This window comes from Jaculus jaculus, chromosome 1 (assembly GCF_020740685.1).
Source record: "Jaculus jaculus isolate mJacJac1 chromosome 1, mJacJac1.mat.Y.cur, whole genome shotgun sequence".
NCBI classification, from domain to species: Eukaryota; Metazoa; Chordata; class Mammalia; order Rodentia; family Dipodidae; genus Jaculus; species Jaculus jaculus.
In genome coordinates this window covers 152,556,934-152,573,623 of record NC_059102.1, presented here as the reverse complement: position 1 = coordinate 152,573,623, position 16,690 = coordinate 152,556,934, and the positions used below count along the sequence as shown (strand labels likewise).

Here is a 16,690-nt window from a genome sequence, read left to right as displayed (position 1 = left end):
CTTTTTTGTTTTGATTCTTTGGTTTTTCGAAGTAGGGTTTCACTCTAGCTCAGGCTGACCTGGAATTCACTCTGTATCACCAGGCTGGCCTTGAACTCACAGCAATCCTCCTCACCTCTCCCTCCCAAGTGCTGGGATTAAAGGCATGCGCCATCATGCTCAGTTTATTACATATTTTTAAGAGATAAGAAAATTAATAAAGGAAACCAAAGCAATGTAAAGGTATAATAATAACAATAAAGAATAAAGTGATAAATTGAAAATGAGGAAAATAATACTAAGAACAAACAAAGGAAAAGAAATCTAAAAACCTGGTGCCCTAACCCTTATAAGTTCTATGTGAACTCACTACAACCCTAGCTAAGAAAAAATAGAAGTGACGATGGATGCACTGGGGGAAGGAAAGCAGCAGAGCCCCTTGGGCAGGGTTTGCATTGGCCTCAGAGCCACAACAGAGAACACATCTGGACACAGCCAGCAGCCCCCGCCACCTCACACCCCAACCCTCCACCACACACACAGTGCGCATTGTGACATATGCCTGGTCTCCAGCACTCCCTCAAATGCCTGAGCCAACCCACCTTCTTTTTTAAAAATATTTTGTTTATTTATAGGACCGAAGTTCAAGTCCTCAGGACCTACGTAAGCCAGATGCACAAGGTGGCGCGTGCATCTGGAGTTCGTTTGCAGTGACTAGAGGCCCTGGTGCACCCATTCTCTCTCTCTCATAAATAAATAAATAAAATATGATCTGTCTTACTCCTAAGCACTCTCAAATGGCCAGCAGTGCTGCAGCCTGTCTTCAAAGTGATCCGAACACTTACCATCTCCCTTCTGCCACCACCCAATCCAGGCCCAAGCTACAATCGGACAGAATTTTACACTGTCCTTCAAACTGGCCTCCCTGCTCCTGCTTTCCCCACTTAAGCGTATCTTCAGCACCCCAAGGGGACACAGACCCTGCTACACTGAAAGCCAGGGGGTGTCCCTGCAGCCCCACTGTGACCATGAGGAATCCTTGTGGAGACCTAGCTCATCTTCAGCATATGACATCTCTCATGCATGCCAGGCACGTTTCTGTCTCAGGGTGTCTGAACGCTCGTTTCTGAATGTTCTTTCCTCTCTACTCTTTTCCAGCTCTTGACTCAACAACCTCTGTCCTAAAGCCATCTATGGCCATTCTACTTAAAATCCCAACCCGCAGACCCTTCAGGCCCCTCCCTCCTTACGTTTTCCTCCCCCCCACACAGCACAGTGCATAGTTACTGCTATCCTGCTTGGCATCTCATGCCTTGCTGAAACAATCTCCCAAAGAAGGGCCCTGATCTTCCACACCACAGCTCCAATGCCTCAAACGGCTCCTGGCGCTTGATGGGTACTTACTACAGATTTGTTAAGTGAATAAACACACAAATAATTGAACACAGGAGAGATTAAATGGATTGTATGAGAATGCTGCATGTAGAAACAAGTTAACACCCAGAGAAATACATTTCTTAATAAAGAACAAATCAGCCAGGTGTGGTGGCACATGCCTTTAATCCCAGCACTGGGGAGGCAGAGGTAGGAGGATCGCCATGAGTTTGAGGCCACCCTGAGACTATACAGTTAGTTACAGGTCAGCCTGGACCAAAGTGAAACCCTACCTGGGGGAGGGGGGGAATAAATCACAAAATTGGCCCAAATTCATTCTCTCCTTCCCTCTTTTGCTTCCTTCCTCCTCCTTTCTCTCTCTCTCTCCCCCACCAGCAGGTTCACAGTTATTTTGCCTGTAAATAATTATAGTGTTCTTTAAATGGTTTTCCACTACTAGGGTTTTTGTTTTGTTTTTTATCTAGGCATGGTAGCTCATACCTTTTATCCCAGCACTCAAGAGGCTGCGGTAGGAAGATTACTGTGAGTTCAAGGCCAACCTGGGCTACAGAGTGAGTTCCAAGTCAGCCTGGGTTAATTGAGAGCCTGTCTCAAAACAAACAAACAAAATAAAGTTGTTGTTTTTTTTACAACCACAGTTCATTTTACAGAATCAGAATAGGACTGGAGAGATGGCTCAGCAGTTAAAGGTGTTTGCTTGCAAACCTGACATTTGGGTTCAATTTCCCATACCCAAGTAAAGCCAGATACACAAAGTACTGAATGCATTATCTGAAGTTCATTTGCAGTGGCAAGAGGCCTTAACATACCCATTCTCTCCTCTCTCTCTCTAAGATTGCAAATAAATAAAAATTTTAAAATCAGAAAAAAATTGAGTCAAATAAGAATCAAAGGAAATTATCTAAATAACTCAAGATAACTTTTTAAAAAATTATATCTAGGCTGGAGAGAAGGCTTAGCAGTTAAGGTGCTTGCCTATGAAGCCTAAGGACCCATGTTCGACTCTCCAGATCCCACATAAGCCAAAGTGACACAGGTGTGCAAGGTCACACATGCCCACTAGGTGGCACACGTGTCTGGAGTTCTACTGCAGTGACTGGAGGCCCTGTTGTGTCAGTTTTCTCTCTCATAAAAAATTACAAAAAAATTACATTTAGATCTACAACACACTCTTATTATGTCTTTTATTATTGAAAAATAAATACAAAGCTGGGTGTGGTGGCACATGCCTTTAATCCCAGCACTCAGGAGGCAGAGGTAGGAGGGTTGCCATGAGTTTGAGGCCACCCTGAGACTCCATAGTGAATTTCAGGTCAGCCTGGGCTAGAGCAAGACCCTACCTCAAAAAAAAAAAAAAAACACTGAAAAATAAATACAAACAACCCAGTAGAAGAATAATAGTGTACCCATTTGTTCAGGGAAACAGCTGTCAGTAAAACAAGAATTACAGTTCCAATGAAAGACTACTTTGTGCTCATCCCACTGTTCCAAATGCAAAACCTAAAAGGATCAACAATGTCTGGAGCCAAGGGAAAGGGCAAATGCCCTTTGCACTGCTAATAGAAGGTGATGTCATCAGAATTAATGTGCAGACACCCCCAAACCTCAGCAGCCTACCCCGGGTGGGAGCCCTTCCCATAAAGGCAAAAGTACTGGCAAGGAAAAACAGATGTTTACAAGAATCTGGGGTAACACTTGTCATGATGAGGAACAAAGCTAGAACCAAGGGAATGGCATTTCTGGCGGAGAAGCCAGAACAGCGAGGTGCCTCACAGGTGCTCCTTATAGTAAGAGGGAACTAGAATCAGACTGAGTTCAGGATTTCCAAAAGGTGGTGAGCAGTTAATAGAAAATTATTTTGGTGCCGGGCATGGTGGTGCACACCTTTAATCCCAGCACTCGGGAGGCAGAGGTAAAAGGATCACCATGAGTTCAAGGCCACCCTGAGACTACATAGTTAATTCCAGGTCAGCCTGAGCTAGAGTGAGACCCTACCTCAAAGAAACAAAGAAAAGAAAAAGAAAATTATTTTTGTCACAGGCACAGCTGCCCTAAACTCTGCATGCATATATGGCACATGCATGTAAAGCATCCTTATCTCTATATGCACATATATGGTGTGTGTGTGCAAGGCACATACCTGTGCCAGTATACGTGAGTGAGGCATGGTATTCTAAATGGCCAACAGGGGTCTCCTGGGCCGGGACCAGGATAAGATTAGATGTGCTTTTGTTAAAGAGTTTGGCTGGAGAGATGGCTTAGTGGTTAAGCGCTTGCCTGTGAAGCCTAAGGACCCCGGTTCGAGGCTCGGTTCCCCAGGTCCCACGTTAGCCAGATGCACAAGGGGGCGCACGTGTCTGGAGTTCGTTTGCAGAGGCTGGAAGCCCTGGCGTGCCCATCCTCTCTTTCTCCCTCTACCTGTCTTTCTCTCTGTGTCTGTCTCTCTCAAATAAATAAATAAATAAATTTTAAAAAAAGAGAGAGTTTGGTGTATTTCACAGCACAATGAGAAACATTCAAGACTTCTGGGCCAGGAAGCCCAGACAGGCTTGCGGTGAGACCTCAGCACTGCTGGCTGGCAAGCCTCTCTGACATATCTGTGGCAGATCCTGGGCACGGCAGAATGTAGGCTTCAGGCATTTCTGACACTGTGAGAACTAAATGGGAAACATTAACCAAGGTCTCCTCTCAATGCCTGAGAAGTAAGAGCCTGCAGCCAGAGCCTCACAAGCCCAGGCCAGAAGGCCATCAACACTGACAGCCGAGCAGAAGCCTTCCATCCCTTCTGCCCTAGGCTCTGCCCACAGGGCATGGTAGAGCTGAGCAGCAGTAGCCAGCAAAGGGCACCAAAGGGAGTGATCAGATGCTAGGCAGGAAGGAATCCCAAGAGGGTCTCCCCAGGAGCAGTAGGAGGAGTCTATGCTCTCCATCCAGCCAGGGGGACTCAGAACTGGAAAGACCCCCAGATACTCACCAACGGCACAGAGGTCTGCAAACCGGTCCTCTCCCTCCTCTGCGTGGATCAGGTCATTTCGGCTCTTCTTGGTGGCGGCTCTCTTCAACACTGCTTTAAACAAAGGACGGTGGAGGCTGGTGTGAGCTGCAGCCTCTGGGGACCTACCTCAGGGTGTCTTTCGGCTGTGTGAACGCCTGTTCTGAAGCTGGAGCTGGGGCAGGGTGATTTCCCACCACTCATGTCTCGCTCACACCTCAAGCAGGAAGGATAAGTAATTTGGAAGGTGGGTCTGTGTTCCCTTCCCTCCAAAACAAGGGGATACGGAGAGCAGGTTCGGAGCTGCTCAGAACAGGTGTGGCCAGCTCAGACAGCAGTGCTGCGCCCGCTGGCCCTGATCTGAGCCCTCCTACAGCTGGGGATGTGTTGATAGCAGTGGAGAACCCCTATACTGCCAAGTACACTGTGTGGTGCCCAGGAATCTTCCATGGATTTAGGGCCAACCCTAACCCTAAGTCCTAGAACAGACAGAACCCATCTTACAAGTGGGAAGCTTATGGAAGCAAAGCTTCCTACAAAGACAGTGCATGCATGTGTCAGAAACCCATGCCCAAGACTCATGTTTTACGGTGACAGATATGCAGGCACAGATATGCACTGCAGAGTGACCTGGGGAAATAGGCACCTGAGCTCTTAGTACATTGAGAAGAGTGGTCAAGGTCACCTACCATCCAAAGGGGACTTCTCCTCTGCATTCTTGTCCTCCTCAGCCAGCATGACTTCCTCTGTGAGGAACAAAGCTCAGGTCAGGGCTTTCCTGCCCATTCCCCACAAGGCTTATCCAGAAACACCTGGGGAACTAGTCTAGAAGCATCCATCCACGCTTCACCATACACGTCCACACCATCCATGGAGCAATGGCTACGCCTCTTCTACCAAGTCCCAGATCGTACTCCAAATAGGCACAACCACCTTGAGTCCAACCCACAAACAGTCATCCCCGAGAGCAGCTATTACTCTTGAGTTCGCCACAGAGGAAGCACTTGTGATACCCCAGGCAGGAGGAGACCAGGCCACACAGAGGGTAGCGGCCCGCAGCTAGAAGAAGTTGGCCAAAGTCCAAGCTTACCTCGCCCAAAGCAAGGGCTTGGTGGTGGTGGTGAAGGGTGAACCCTCAAGGCAATGGCAGGGCACTCAGGTGCAAGTTGAGGGACCAGCTCTATGCTGGGCCATGCCATTCAACGGAGTTGTCCCTGTCATGCACTCAAATCACATGACTGCCTGGGACTGGACCCTATGAAGGCTGGACAGGGCAAAGCCCTGTGGATCACTTCAGCCTTTTTTTCCACTAGGTTGTACCCCAGAGCCCAGGGACCCTACACGGGAGCAAGGTGGGCAAGAGGACGGGCCAGGAGTGCCACTGCCCACTCACACAGATGCTCACCAGCCTTGAAGATCCACTCCAGGTACCCATTCAGTTCCCTCTCAATCTGCTGCTGCCTGCGGAGCTTCAGGAAGGCTCGGCGATTCTCCACCCGCTCTCGCTCCTTGGCAAACTCTCTGCACCACGCAGTGGGAAGAACAAATGGGTCTGTAAACGCGGACGTGGAACCCCAGACAAAGGGTCTGGAGAGGAGGTGCAGGCCACAGACCACCCTCCAGGTAGACCGATGCCAGCCCCTGAGACCGTTGCCCTCTCTGCGTCCAGCTCTGCGCACCCAGAGCACACGCTCTTCAATACTGCTGAGCCACCAGCCCTGCCTAGCAGAGCCTCTTCCCTCCTGCACTTGGCTCAGTCCTGCTCTCTGTCTGGGTCTCAGCCAAGATGTCCCCTCTTCACGTGCCTGCTCGGGGCTCTGGGAAGGCCTCCCCTGTCTGTCCCACTAGACTGGGAGATCTAATGTGTCTCTGGTCTTGAGGGCTCAGATGGACTTTTTAGAGATTCATAGAAAGGCAGGGTAGTGATAGTCAAACCCCTTACAGGACAAAGCAAAGGGAAGGACCACTCTAGTTCCAGAAAACGCTGTCCTCTATGTCTGCTCTTTCCTGGGAGAATGTGGCAGCTACCCCTTGTGGCTCTATTCCTGGCCCACCTCAGGCATCTTCAGGATGGGCAGGATGAAGCCATCCAGGTAGTCTGACACTCATGTGGGGGCAGAGAGACAGAGCAGACCTGACACCCTCTACCTCCTTTGTAACACCAGTGTTCTCTCCCCATGTAAGGCCCAAACACCAGCCTCAGGGCAGACAGAAAGACAGCTCTACGCCTGTGGGGCCTGAGAACACAGACGGCGCCCTGGGCATGAGGGCAGAGGACACCCTGTGAGCCCGCGGGCCTTACCCTGAGAGGACGCCCAACACCAGGTTGAGCATGAAGAAGGAGCCAATGATGATGAGGGGGATGAAGTAGAGCCAGTTCCAGGTGTTACCAGCTGCATCATTTGTCTGGAAGCAAGGAGAAGGAAATGAGGAAGGACAGACACATGTCCATGTGCAGCTGTCTGTCTACAACAGCACCCAAAACTCAAGAGGCTATATGAGTTTCAACACCGCACTCCTCACAAGCCCCTGGTGAATATCACTCGGCCTGTGTCTGGCCAAAGATGGCCCAGCACTCCACTATGATCTAATAGTTAAAAGCAGAATGGCTACCCCCACCCCCAGATCACTTTTTTTTCGAGATAGGGTCTCACTCTGGCCCAGACTGACCTGGAATTAACTACGTAGTCTAAGGGTGGCCACAAACTCACAGCAATCCTCCTACCTCTGCCTCTCGAGTGCTGGGATTAAAGTTGTGCGCCACCATGCCTGGCATAGATCATTCACTTTTTAAAATATAGCCCATAAAAGGGCAAGCTCCCAGAATCCAATTTAGCTCCAGAGGTGGTTTATTCTTGGGGGGGAGGCGTGAACTTGATCAAGTGGATCAAGGGAACCTCCCTTCAGAGAGCAAGACCAAGGCAGAAGGACAGCCTGAGTCCTGTGCTAAAGCCGTCCTGGGCTCCAAGGCTCATGACAGGGCTCCTGCCCTCCAGCATCTGTCAGCCTGGCAAGATTGGCAGACTCTGAGCCTGGATAGCTCTGGGCTCTGGACTGACTCAGAGCTCTGAATGTCTGGTCATCAACCCAGGACTGGCATTCACTGGCATTCAGAAATTTTTTTGAGAGAGAGAGAGTGTGTGTGTGTGTGAGAGAGAGAGAGAGAGAGAGAGATTGTGTGTGTGTGTGTGTGTGTGTGTGTGTGTATGGGCATGCAAGGACCCCCTGCTGTAAACAAACTCCAGATATATGTACCAGTTTGTGTCTGTGGGTACTGGGAAATTGCAGGCTTTGCAAGCAAGCACCTTTCAGCTGAGGCATCTCCCCAGCCCCGAGAATCCCTTTTTTTTTTTTTTTTTTTTTTCGAGGTAGGGTCTCACTCTGGTCCAGGCTGACCTGGAATTAACTCTGTCATCTCAGGGTGGCCTTACACTCATGGCAATCCTCCTACCTCTGCCTCCCGAGTGCTGGGATTAAAGGCGTGCGCCACCATGCCCGGCTCAAGAATCCCATCTTTCAACTGTAGCTCATGTTCCTGGGCCACACCTCTCTGCCCTGTGGGCTGAAAAGCCACCAAGGCCACAAGCTGCTCCTCCTCCCCCACCCCCACCAACCCGCAAGTCCTCCTCAAAACCACCTTCCTGGGGAAGAGAGGCAGCCTCAGCCCCTCCCCCACTGGAGCTGGGGGGCTCCAGTGATTTCTCCTCCTGGATCATCCTCACCAGGAGCCAAGCCACTGGAGTGGTGGCTCAAGACTTTAACCCCAGCCCCTGGGAGGCTGAAACAGAAGGATTGCCGTGGGTTCGAGACTAGCCTGGGCTGCAGAGTGAGTTCCATGTAAGCTGGAGCTAAGGTGAGACTCTGCTTCAACAACCCCTCCCCGCAAAATTCAAAAGTAAGACGGGTTAGTCATATCTTATAACCAAAAGGAAGACAGACTAGTCATATCCTCTTCCTCACTCTTTCCATTTATACTAAGGTTGATATTCTAGACAAAATATATAAATTTAAGCCCAGGAAGACTGCACAACCAGCTGGGACCTCAAGAAAAGTGAGCTCCTTGGACTTTCTTTTTGCCTCTTATGTCCCAGACTTGAGCTGAAGGCACTTGCACCCTGGAAATGCAAAGGACAAAGACAAAAATGCACGCACACACATCCACACCCCCCACACACATAAACAATATGTATAAACAATAAAATAAATGTTTTAAAACCTGAAGAGGGGCTGGAGAGATAACTTAGCAGTTAAGGCGTTTGTCTGCAAAGCCAAAGGACTCAGGTTCAATTCCCCAGGACCCACCTAAGCCAGATACACAAGGGGGCACACACATCTGGAGTTCATTTGCAGTGGCTAGAGGCCCTGGCACACCCATTTTCTCTCTGTGTCTTTCTCTCTCTCTCAAACAATAAATAAATAAATAAATAAATAAAAAATATTAAAAGCTGAACAGCATTCCTGGGGATGACACCAGGAGGTGGTTCTCTGACCTCCACATGCATATATACACATTTAAAAAAACCATAAAACATGCCAGGCATGGTGGCACATACCTTTAATCCCAGCACTTGGGAGGCAGAGATAGGAGGATCACTGTGAGTTTGAGGCCACCCTGAGACTACATAGTGAATTCCAAGTCAGCCTGAGCTAGAGTGAGACCCTACCTTGAAAAATTTAAAAAAAAAAAAACCCATAAAACAAACTCCCCAAATAAAATTCTTTGGCCCAGAAACTTTCGCTGTAGAATTCTACTAAGCAATCTTTTTTAAAGACATTGCTGTTTCTAAGTAATACGTTCCAAAAAAATGGAAGCAAATACTTCCTAGCTCATAGCTTTGCTAACAAAACCAGACGAAGGTAACACCATATGAAAATGATTTTCAAATACAAACCCCTTAGAATAGAAATATAAGAATCCTCAATAGAAACACTAGCAAACAGAACATGAGAACCACATTATATAAAAAAGAATCATCTGGGCTGCAGAGAGCTCAGCACTTAAGAGCACTCTTCATGCAAACATGAGGGCCTGAGGAAGCCTGAGGTACTGCTCAAGTTCCATCCTCAGGACCTATATAAACAGCAGGAATTGGCCACTTCTGTAACCCCAGTGCCTGTGGGGTGCAATCTCCAGACCTTGTGCAAAGAGAAAGCTCCAGGTTCACTAAGAGACTCCCATTCAAATAAGAAAGGGTGGGGGCTAGAGAGATTGCTTAGTGGTTAAAGCACTTGCTTGCAAAGCCAAAGGACCCAGGTTTGATTCCTCAGGATCCACGTAAGCCAGATGCACAAGGTGGCACATGTGTCTGGAGTTTGACTGCAGCAGCTGGAGGGCTCTGGCACATTCATTCTCCCTTTCTCTGCCTCTCTCTCTCTTTCTAATAAATGAATAGAAATAAATTTAAAAACACCTTTAACAAATAAGAACGGGTGGGAGAGTGATGGAGCAGGACATCCAATGTTTACTCCAACAACCACAGACAAGCACATCCCACCACAGACAAGTGCACGAGGCACTGCAAAGGCACAAATATGTGTATACACTACACACACCACATGACTCACATACAAGCAAAACATGCATAGGAGTTATCTACTATGATTGTATAATTTCTATTCCAGGAATACAAAGCTATTCCAATACTCAAAAGTCAAGTGTAGGGCTGATTGGATGACTTAGCAGCTAACGCATTTGCCTGCAAAGCCAAAGGACCCAGGTTCGATTCCCCAGGACCCATGTTAGCCAGATGCACAAGGGGGCGCACACATCTGGAGTTTGTTTGCAGTGGCTGGAGGCCCTGGTGTGTCCATTCTCCCTCCCCCCCCCTCATGTTCTCTCTCTCTCTCCCCCCCTCTTTTTTTGTCAAATAAATAAATAAATAAAATATTTTTTAAAAACCAAGTGTAATTTGCTATATGAATTAAAGAAAAAGCACATGATCATATCACTGCAGCAAAAGCATCTGACAAAATTTAGCACCCATTCATTACCAAAACTTTCAGAAAAGTAAGAGGAGGAACTACCTCAATTTAATAAAGAGATCGACCACTTCCCAAATCCAACCTCACTGTTAACATTCTGTATCATTGTTTAAAAGAATGAGTGTTTTTCTTCTACTATTAGAATCATAGCAAGTATGTCTGCTCTTTCCATTATTAAGCATAATACTGAACATTCTAGCAAGTGCAGTAAGATAAGAAAAGGAAATAAAAACTGCAGGTCGAGACCTTTTGATCAATGTAGTATCATAACAGCCCAGAAATCTGTGGCTGGAGTACTAGGGAAAGAGATCTTGAATATATGGTCAAATAATTTTTAACAAAAGCACCAAGACCACTTGAAAGGGCAGTGAGATACAATGTAAATGGATGAAATTGGACCCACAGCTAACACTATATATATAAACTAACTCAAAATGGATCAGAGGGCCTGGGAGACTGCTCATCAGTAAGAGGTGCTTGCTAGCAAAGCCTGACAGCTTCATGTCCCCAGAACCTACATAAAGCCAGATACAGAAAGTGGAACATGCAGCCAGAATTCATTTGCAACGTCAGGAGGCCCAAATCTTAGAAAAATGAATCAGAGACCTAAATGTAAAACCTTAAAATATCAAACTCTCAGAACAAAAAAAAAAAAAGACAAAAGCTTTCTGATTTTGGTTTGGGCAAGGATTTCTTTTTAAAGTATCTTTATTTCTTTATTTGTAAGCAGAGAGTGAAAGAGGGAGGGAGGGAAGGATGGAAGGACGGAGAGACAGAATGGGCACCCAGGGCTTCTTACCACCACCACATATGAACTCCAGATGTATGTACCACTTTGTACAGCTGGCTTTATGTGGGTACTGGGAAACTGGGGAATCAAACTCTGGCTGGGAAGTTTTGCAAGCAAGCACCTTTAACCATTGAGCAATTTCCCCAGCCCTGGCAATGATTTCTTAGATATGAAATTAAAAGGCATAAAGAAGAAAAGCAGAAATAAACAAAATTGAACTTTAGGGAAGTTTTACGTATCAAGCAACTATCAAAAGAGTAAAAATGTAAGCCAGGTGTGGTGGTGCATGCCTTTAATCCCAGCACTTGGGAGGCAGAGGTAGGAGGATCGCTGTGAGTTCGAGGCCACCCTGAGACTACAGAGTGAATTCTAGGTCAGCCTGAGTTAGAGTGAGACCCTACCTCAAAAAAACAAAACAAAAAAAAAAAAGAGTAAAAATGTAAAGCATACAATGAGAGAAAACATTTATAAGTTCTCTATCTGACAAAGAATCAGTATTGAGAATTATAAGAGAACTTCTAATCCTAACAACAGAATATCTTCAACAAAATGTACAGAGGGCTTGTATGCAGCAAACTACAAAATTCTAATGCAAGAAATCAAGGATAATCTAAACAAGTAGAAAGATCCCTTGATAAATGACTGGAAGACACAACATAGGAAAGCTGCTGATTCTCCCAAATTGAGTAAGATGGGAAAAAATCAGCATATGATTTTAAGACTTAAATACAACTATAGTAATCAAGATGGTATGGTACTGGCATGGAGAGAGACAGGCATACAAATAAGCTGAAACAAACCCACACAAATATGCCCAGCTGATTTCTGGCAAAGTTTCAAAAGCAATTAAATGGAAGAAACAGGATTTCAACAAGTAGTGCTGCGGCTATTGCATGGACATAGGTCGGAGGAAACAAAGAGGAAGGGAGAAAAGGAAGGAGGGAGAAAGGCCTCAATCTAAACCTTGCCCTTATACAAACCCGTCCTGAGAGCTGGGCATGGTGGTGCACACCTTTAATCCCAGCACTTGGGAGGCAGGGGTAGGGGTAGGAGGATCTCTGTCACTTAGAGGCCACTCTGTGACTACATAGTGAATTCCAGGTCAGCCTGGGCTAGAGTGAGACCTTACCTTGGGGGAAAAAACAAAAACAAAAACAAAAAAAACCTTGAATGAACCACACATTTACACATAAATATAGAACAGGGCCAGAGAGATTGCCCGTGCTTAAAGACTCTTGCTTGCAAACCCTGCTGCTGGGTTCAATTCCCCAGTGCCTGCATAGAATCAGATGTACAAAGTGGGACATATATCTGGAGTTCATTTGCAGTGGCAAGAGGCCCTGGTGTCCAGAACACTCGATCTCTATATCTCTCTCATAAATAAAACTATTTTCTAAGGGCTGGATGGACGGCTTAGTGGTTAAGGCAGTTAGTTGCCTGCAAAGCCGAAGGACCCAGGTTTGGTTCCCCAGGACCCACGTTAGCCAGATACATAAGGGGGTATACACGTCTGGAGTTTGTTTGCAGTGGCTGGAGACCCTGGCGTGTCCATTTTTTTTTCTCTCTCTTTCTCTTCCTCTTTCTCTGTGAAATAAATAATTAAAATAAAATACTTTAAAAAATCTTAAGTAAAAGTTTTTGCTTTGCTTTATTTTGAGATAAGCTGTCATGTGGAATAGTCTGACCTCAAACTCACTGTGCAGCCCAAGCTGACCTTGAACTCCCAATCCTCGTGCCTCCACCTCTCAAGTGCTGTATTCACAGGTGAGCACTACCATGCTCTGGAGTTCTTCATCTCAGCACCAAAAGCCAAAGTCACAAAAAAGATAAACGAATAAACTGGACATCACCAAAACAACAATGTGATGTGCAGGGCTGGAGAGATGGCTTAGCGGTTAAGCACTTGCCTGTGAAGCCTAAGGACGGCGGTTCAAGGCTCAATTCCCCAGGACCCACGTTAGCCAGATGCACAAATAAGCGTACGCATCTGGAGTTCGTTTGCAGTGGCTGGAGGCCTTAGTGTGCTCATTCTTTCTCCCTCCCTCTCTCTCTCTCTCCCTCCCTCCCTCCCCCCCCCACTCTGCTGCTTTCAAATAAATAAATAAAAATATTTCTTAAAAAAATCTGATGTGTACCTCGGTTGGTAGAGTGCTTGCCTAAGACACATGATATCCTGGGTTCAATCACTAGTAACACATAAACCAGGTGTGGTACCACACACCTGTAATGCCAGCACTCCAGAGCTGACAGAGGGACAGGAGTTCATGATCATCCCCATATACTACCTAGTGAGTCCAAGGCCAGGCCTGGGCTACACGTGACCTTATGTAAAATAAAGCAAATAAAGGCTGGAGAGATGGCTTAGCAGTTAAGGTGCTTACCTGCAAAGCCAAAGGACCCAGGTTCAACTCCCCAGGGCCCACGTAAGCCAGTTGCATTAGAGGGCGTATGCATCTAGAGTTCATTTGCAGTGGCTGGAGGCCCGGCACACCCATTTTCTTTCTCTCTCTCTCTCTCCCTGCCTATTTCTGTATCTCTCTCTCAAAAAATTAACAAATAAAAAACTTTAAAAAGAAAGCAAATAAACAAATAAATAAAGCAAGCTAAAAAATATTTATCTTGTGAAAAACCAAGTGAAAAAAGAAGCAAAAAATACCACTACCCTATACCAAAACACAACTAAGAAAACACACCTCGCTCCCAACTCTCCCTTTCTCAAAAAATGGCACCTCCTTACCCAGCATGGTGCTTTTTGGATGGAAATCAACCCCCCTAGACTCATGTGTTTGCATACGTGACCCCCAGCTGGTGGTGCTGCAGCCTTTAAGAGGTAGAGCCTTGCTGGAGGAAGTGAGTCACTGGGGAGCCAGCTTGAGGTGTTAACGGTCCTGCCCTGCTTGGTGCTCTTTCACTTTTCTACTTCCTCCCTGATAATGTGAAGATGAGATGTCAGCTGTCTACTCCTGCCATGCCTTCTCCTCCATGATGGGCATTTCTCCACGAAACTGTAAACCAAAATAAACTCACTCCATCCACAGACCGCTTCCCATTGGGCATTTTGTCCCAGCAAAAAAATAAATTCACTGGTAAGCTCAGCCGAATCGTAGTTGGTGCTTCCCTGTCCTCATTATTGTGTGCCCAACATGTGAGCAAGTCCTCTTTCTGTTAACATAACAATACAGCTTCCATACCCACTAACCTGAACACTGATGGCCTGACAGCTGTACGGAACTAATGTGAGCAAAGTCCTATGTACATACTAACCGACACTACGATCCTGCCACGTCTCTGAGCCCTTCACCCGCACCTGGATGAAAATCCAGACAAGCCTCCCGACCTTTCTAACAATTCCCGGGTAACCATTTCAAGTTGAAAACACAGGGTCTTGAGTCAGAAACCAAAAATGTCCAATCCCAGCTGGTAACAAACTCCCTAACACTCTTCCTGCCAACAGCTGCTGTCCTGAGGTGGTAGCTATAAGTGGGAAGTTGGTTCTTCAAAGCCAACATTGCAGCTTGCCATTGAGAGTGCTGGCCCGATGTTGTCAAAGCAGAGGAGGAGGAGGAGGCGGCCAGGAGACGGGAAAGCTCCACTGTGGTGCTGTCCCGAGATAATCCCCTCTCCGGCCTGTCCACCTGTCACAAGGCACTCCTACAACTGCTTGTGAAGCACCAGGGGAGCCCACATACTTCCCAAAGCACGGGCAAGTCCTTTCCAGTCAGGCGCCCTGTCCCTCAGTCCTACCTTCACGGCCCCTGAGGAAGGACCGACAGCCCCGCCCTCTCTACCCAAGTTCTTTCCCCTCAGGCAGGAGGCCCCGCCCTCCCCGCCCACTGCCACAGTCTAGTCCCTTGACTCTCCCGACCAGCTGGTCTGACAGACATACCCATGTGGAGTGAACTGTCTGTCTGTCTCCCTCCACCCCTGCGGCAGGCCTGTGGCTTCTGCCCACACAGAACTCAGACTGGACCACCTCAAGAAGCATTTGTCTAAGGAGAGCATGCTGTTGGGGGCGGGGGGGGGGAGGGGGAAGGCTCTCCATCCATAGAGTGCTGTCCAGTCTGCAGCAGCTGGCCTATCAGTGTGGATGAAAGGGTTTGTTATGCTGGTTCTTCTTGCTCTGGCCTCACATGGTGCCAGCGTCCCCACCGCATACCGGTGCCTCAGCGTTTATATGCTTGGCTTCTGAGTACCAACATGCCCTGTTCCCGCAGCACCCTCTAACTCGCCATTCTGTGGTCCTTAGACTCCATTTGCTTCTGGCACTTGCCATCACCTGGTCCTCATGTGCTGAATGCTGCCTGTGCTCAGAGTACAAGCTGTGCCCTGTGCCCAGTGGGTCCCACTGAAATATGCATTAGATGAAACCTCTGTGGCCTCACTGGCTATGTCTCCTGCCCAGGGTCTGGTTCCTGCCCATCTCCTCCCTAGGGCACAGACATAGATGGGAGTCTGCGTCACTGTGGCCACTGGCTAAGCCCCGGTGGACTCTGAGGGCTGCAGAGAGCTGGTCACACGGCCCATCATTTGGGTGAGGCTGGCAGTAATGTGGCCAGCACAGAACTATTTTTAGGGTCTGTCTTTGTGGGGATTGTTCTTTGATTGGCAGACGAGACCAGCAAACTCCCCATCAGTGCTTTGTCCCTGTTCCTCATTCCCTGCATCAGTCCATCATCAGACACCATCTCACTGAGGAGGAATTATTCAGTGGACCCTGAGCCAGCTTCTCCTTAACTCTTCATCTGCCATCTTCCTTCTCAATTAGCTTGATAAGCCCAAGTAGCATTGCCAAGAACCTGCTGAATGCCATGATCACCTGAGCCCCCATGAAGCCACGGGAGAGGCACAGAGCAGGTCCAGCAGCACTGAGATACAGCTGCCAAGAAGCCACGGTGGGGGGTATGGGGCTCCAGGGCACAACTTCAAGGCACAAATGACAGCATTTTGTGCTCCATTCCCCTACCCTTCAACAACACCTAAGACAAAACACAATCTTGGGATAGAGAGATGGCTTAGCAGTTAAGATGCTTGCCTGGAAAACCTAAGGACCCAGGTTCAATTCCCCAGTACCCATGTAAGCCAGATGCACATGGTGGCACATGCGTCTGGAGTTCATTTGCAGTGGCTAGAGGCCCTGCCATGCCTATATTCTCCCCCCCCCCACTCGCCCGCTCTCTCTCTCTCTCTCTCTCTCTCTCTATATATATATGTGTATATATATATATATATATATATATATGTATGTATCTCAAATAAATAAAAGATTTAAAAATATTTTTAAAAAGCTTTAAAAAAAACCCACAATCTCTAGCTATCCAGAAACTAAGGGCCCCCTGGCTCTACTTTCCCAAACTCTTGGCTCTGGCACACTTTTACCTTGTTGTGTACTTCTCAAAGTTCCTGAGGCACAGTTTTGTGGTTTTTTTGCTTTTTAAAAAAATTTTTTTTTAGGTTTTTTCTTTTTTTTTTAATTTTTTTGTTCATTTTTATTTATTGAGAGTGACAGAGAGAGAGAGAGAGACAGGGAGAGAGGTAGATAGGTAGAGAAAGAG

General features: G+C 47.2%; 1 protein-coding gene across 10 annotated transcripts in view; it reads right to left on the bottom strand.

The window, feature by feature from the left end:
• Positions 1 to 16,690, bottom strand: part of Cacna1b (calcium voltage-gated channel subunit alpha1 B) — a 200,632-nt gene that overhangs the window by 135,147 nt on the left and 48,795 nt on the right. For 5 of the 10 annotated variants that reach the window (XM_045146210.1, XM_045146214.1, XM_045146223.1 and 2 more), the window contains exons 7-10: positions 6,669 to 6,772; positions 5,772 to 5,887; positions 5,056 to 5,112; positions 4,349 to 4,441 (exon numbers count right to left, since the gene is read on the bottom strand). In XM_045146210.1, coding sequence (XP_045002145.1) covers positions 4,349 to 4,441; positions 5,056 to 5,112; positions 5,772 to 5,887; positions 6,669 to 6,772 — 370 coding nt within the window. The remainder of the gene's footprint in view (positions 1 to 4,348; positions 4,442 to 5,055; positions 5,113 to 5,771; positions 5,888 to 6,668; positions 6,773 to 16,690) is intronic. The other 5 variants (XM_045146219.1, XM_045146231.1, XM_045146246.1 and 2 more) reach the window with 1 other exon arrangement.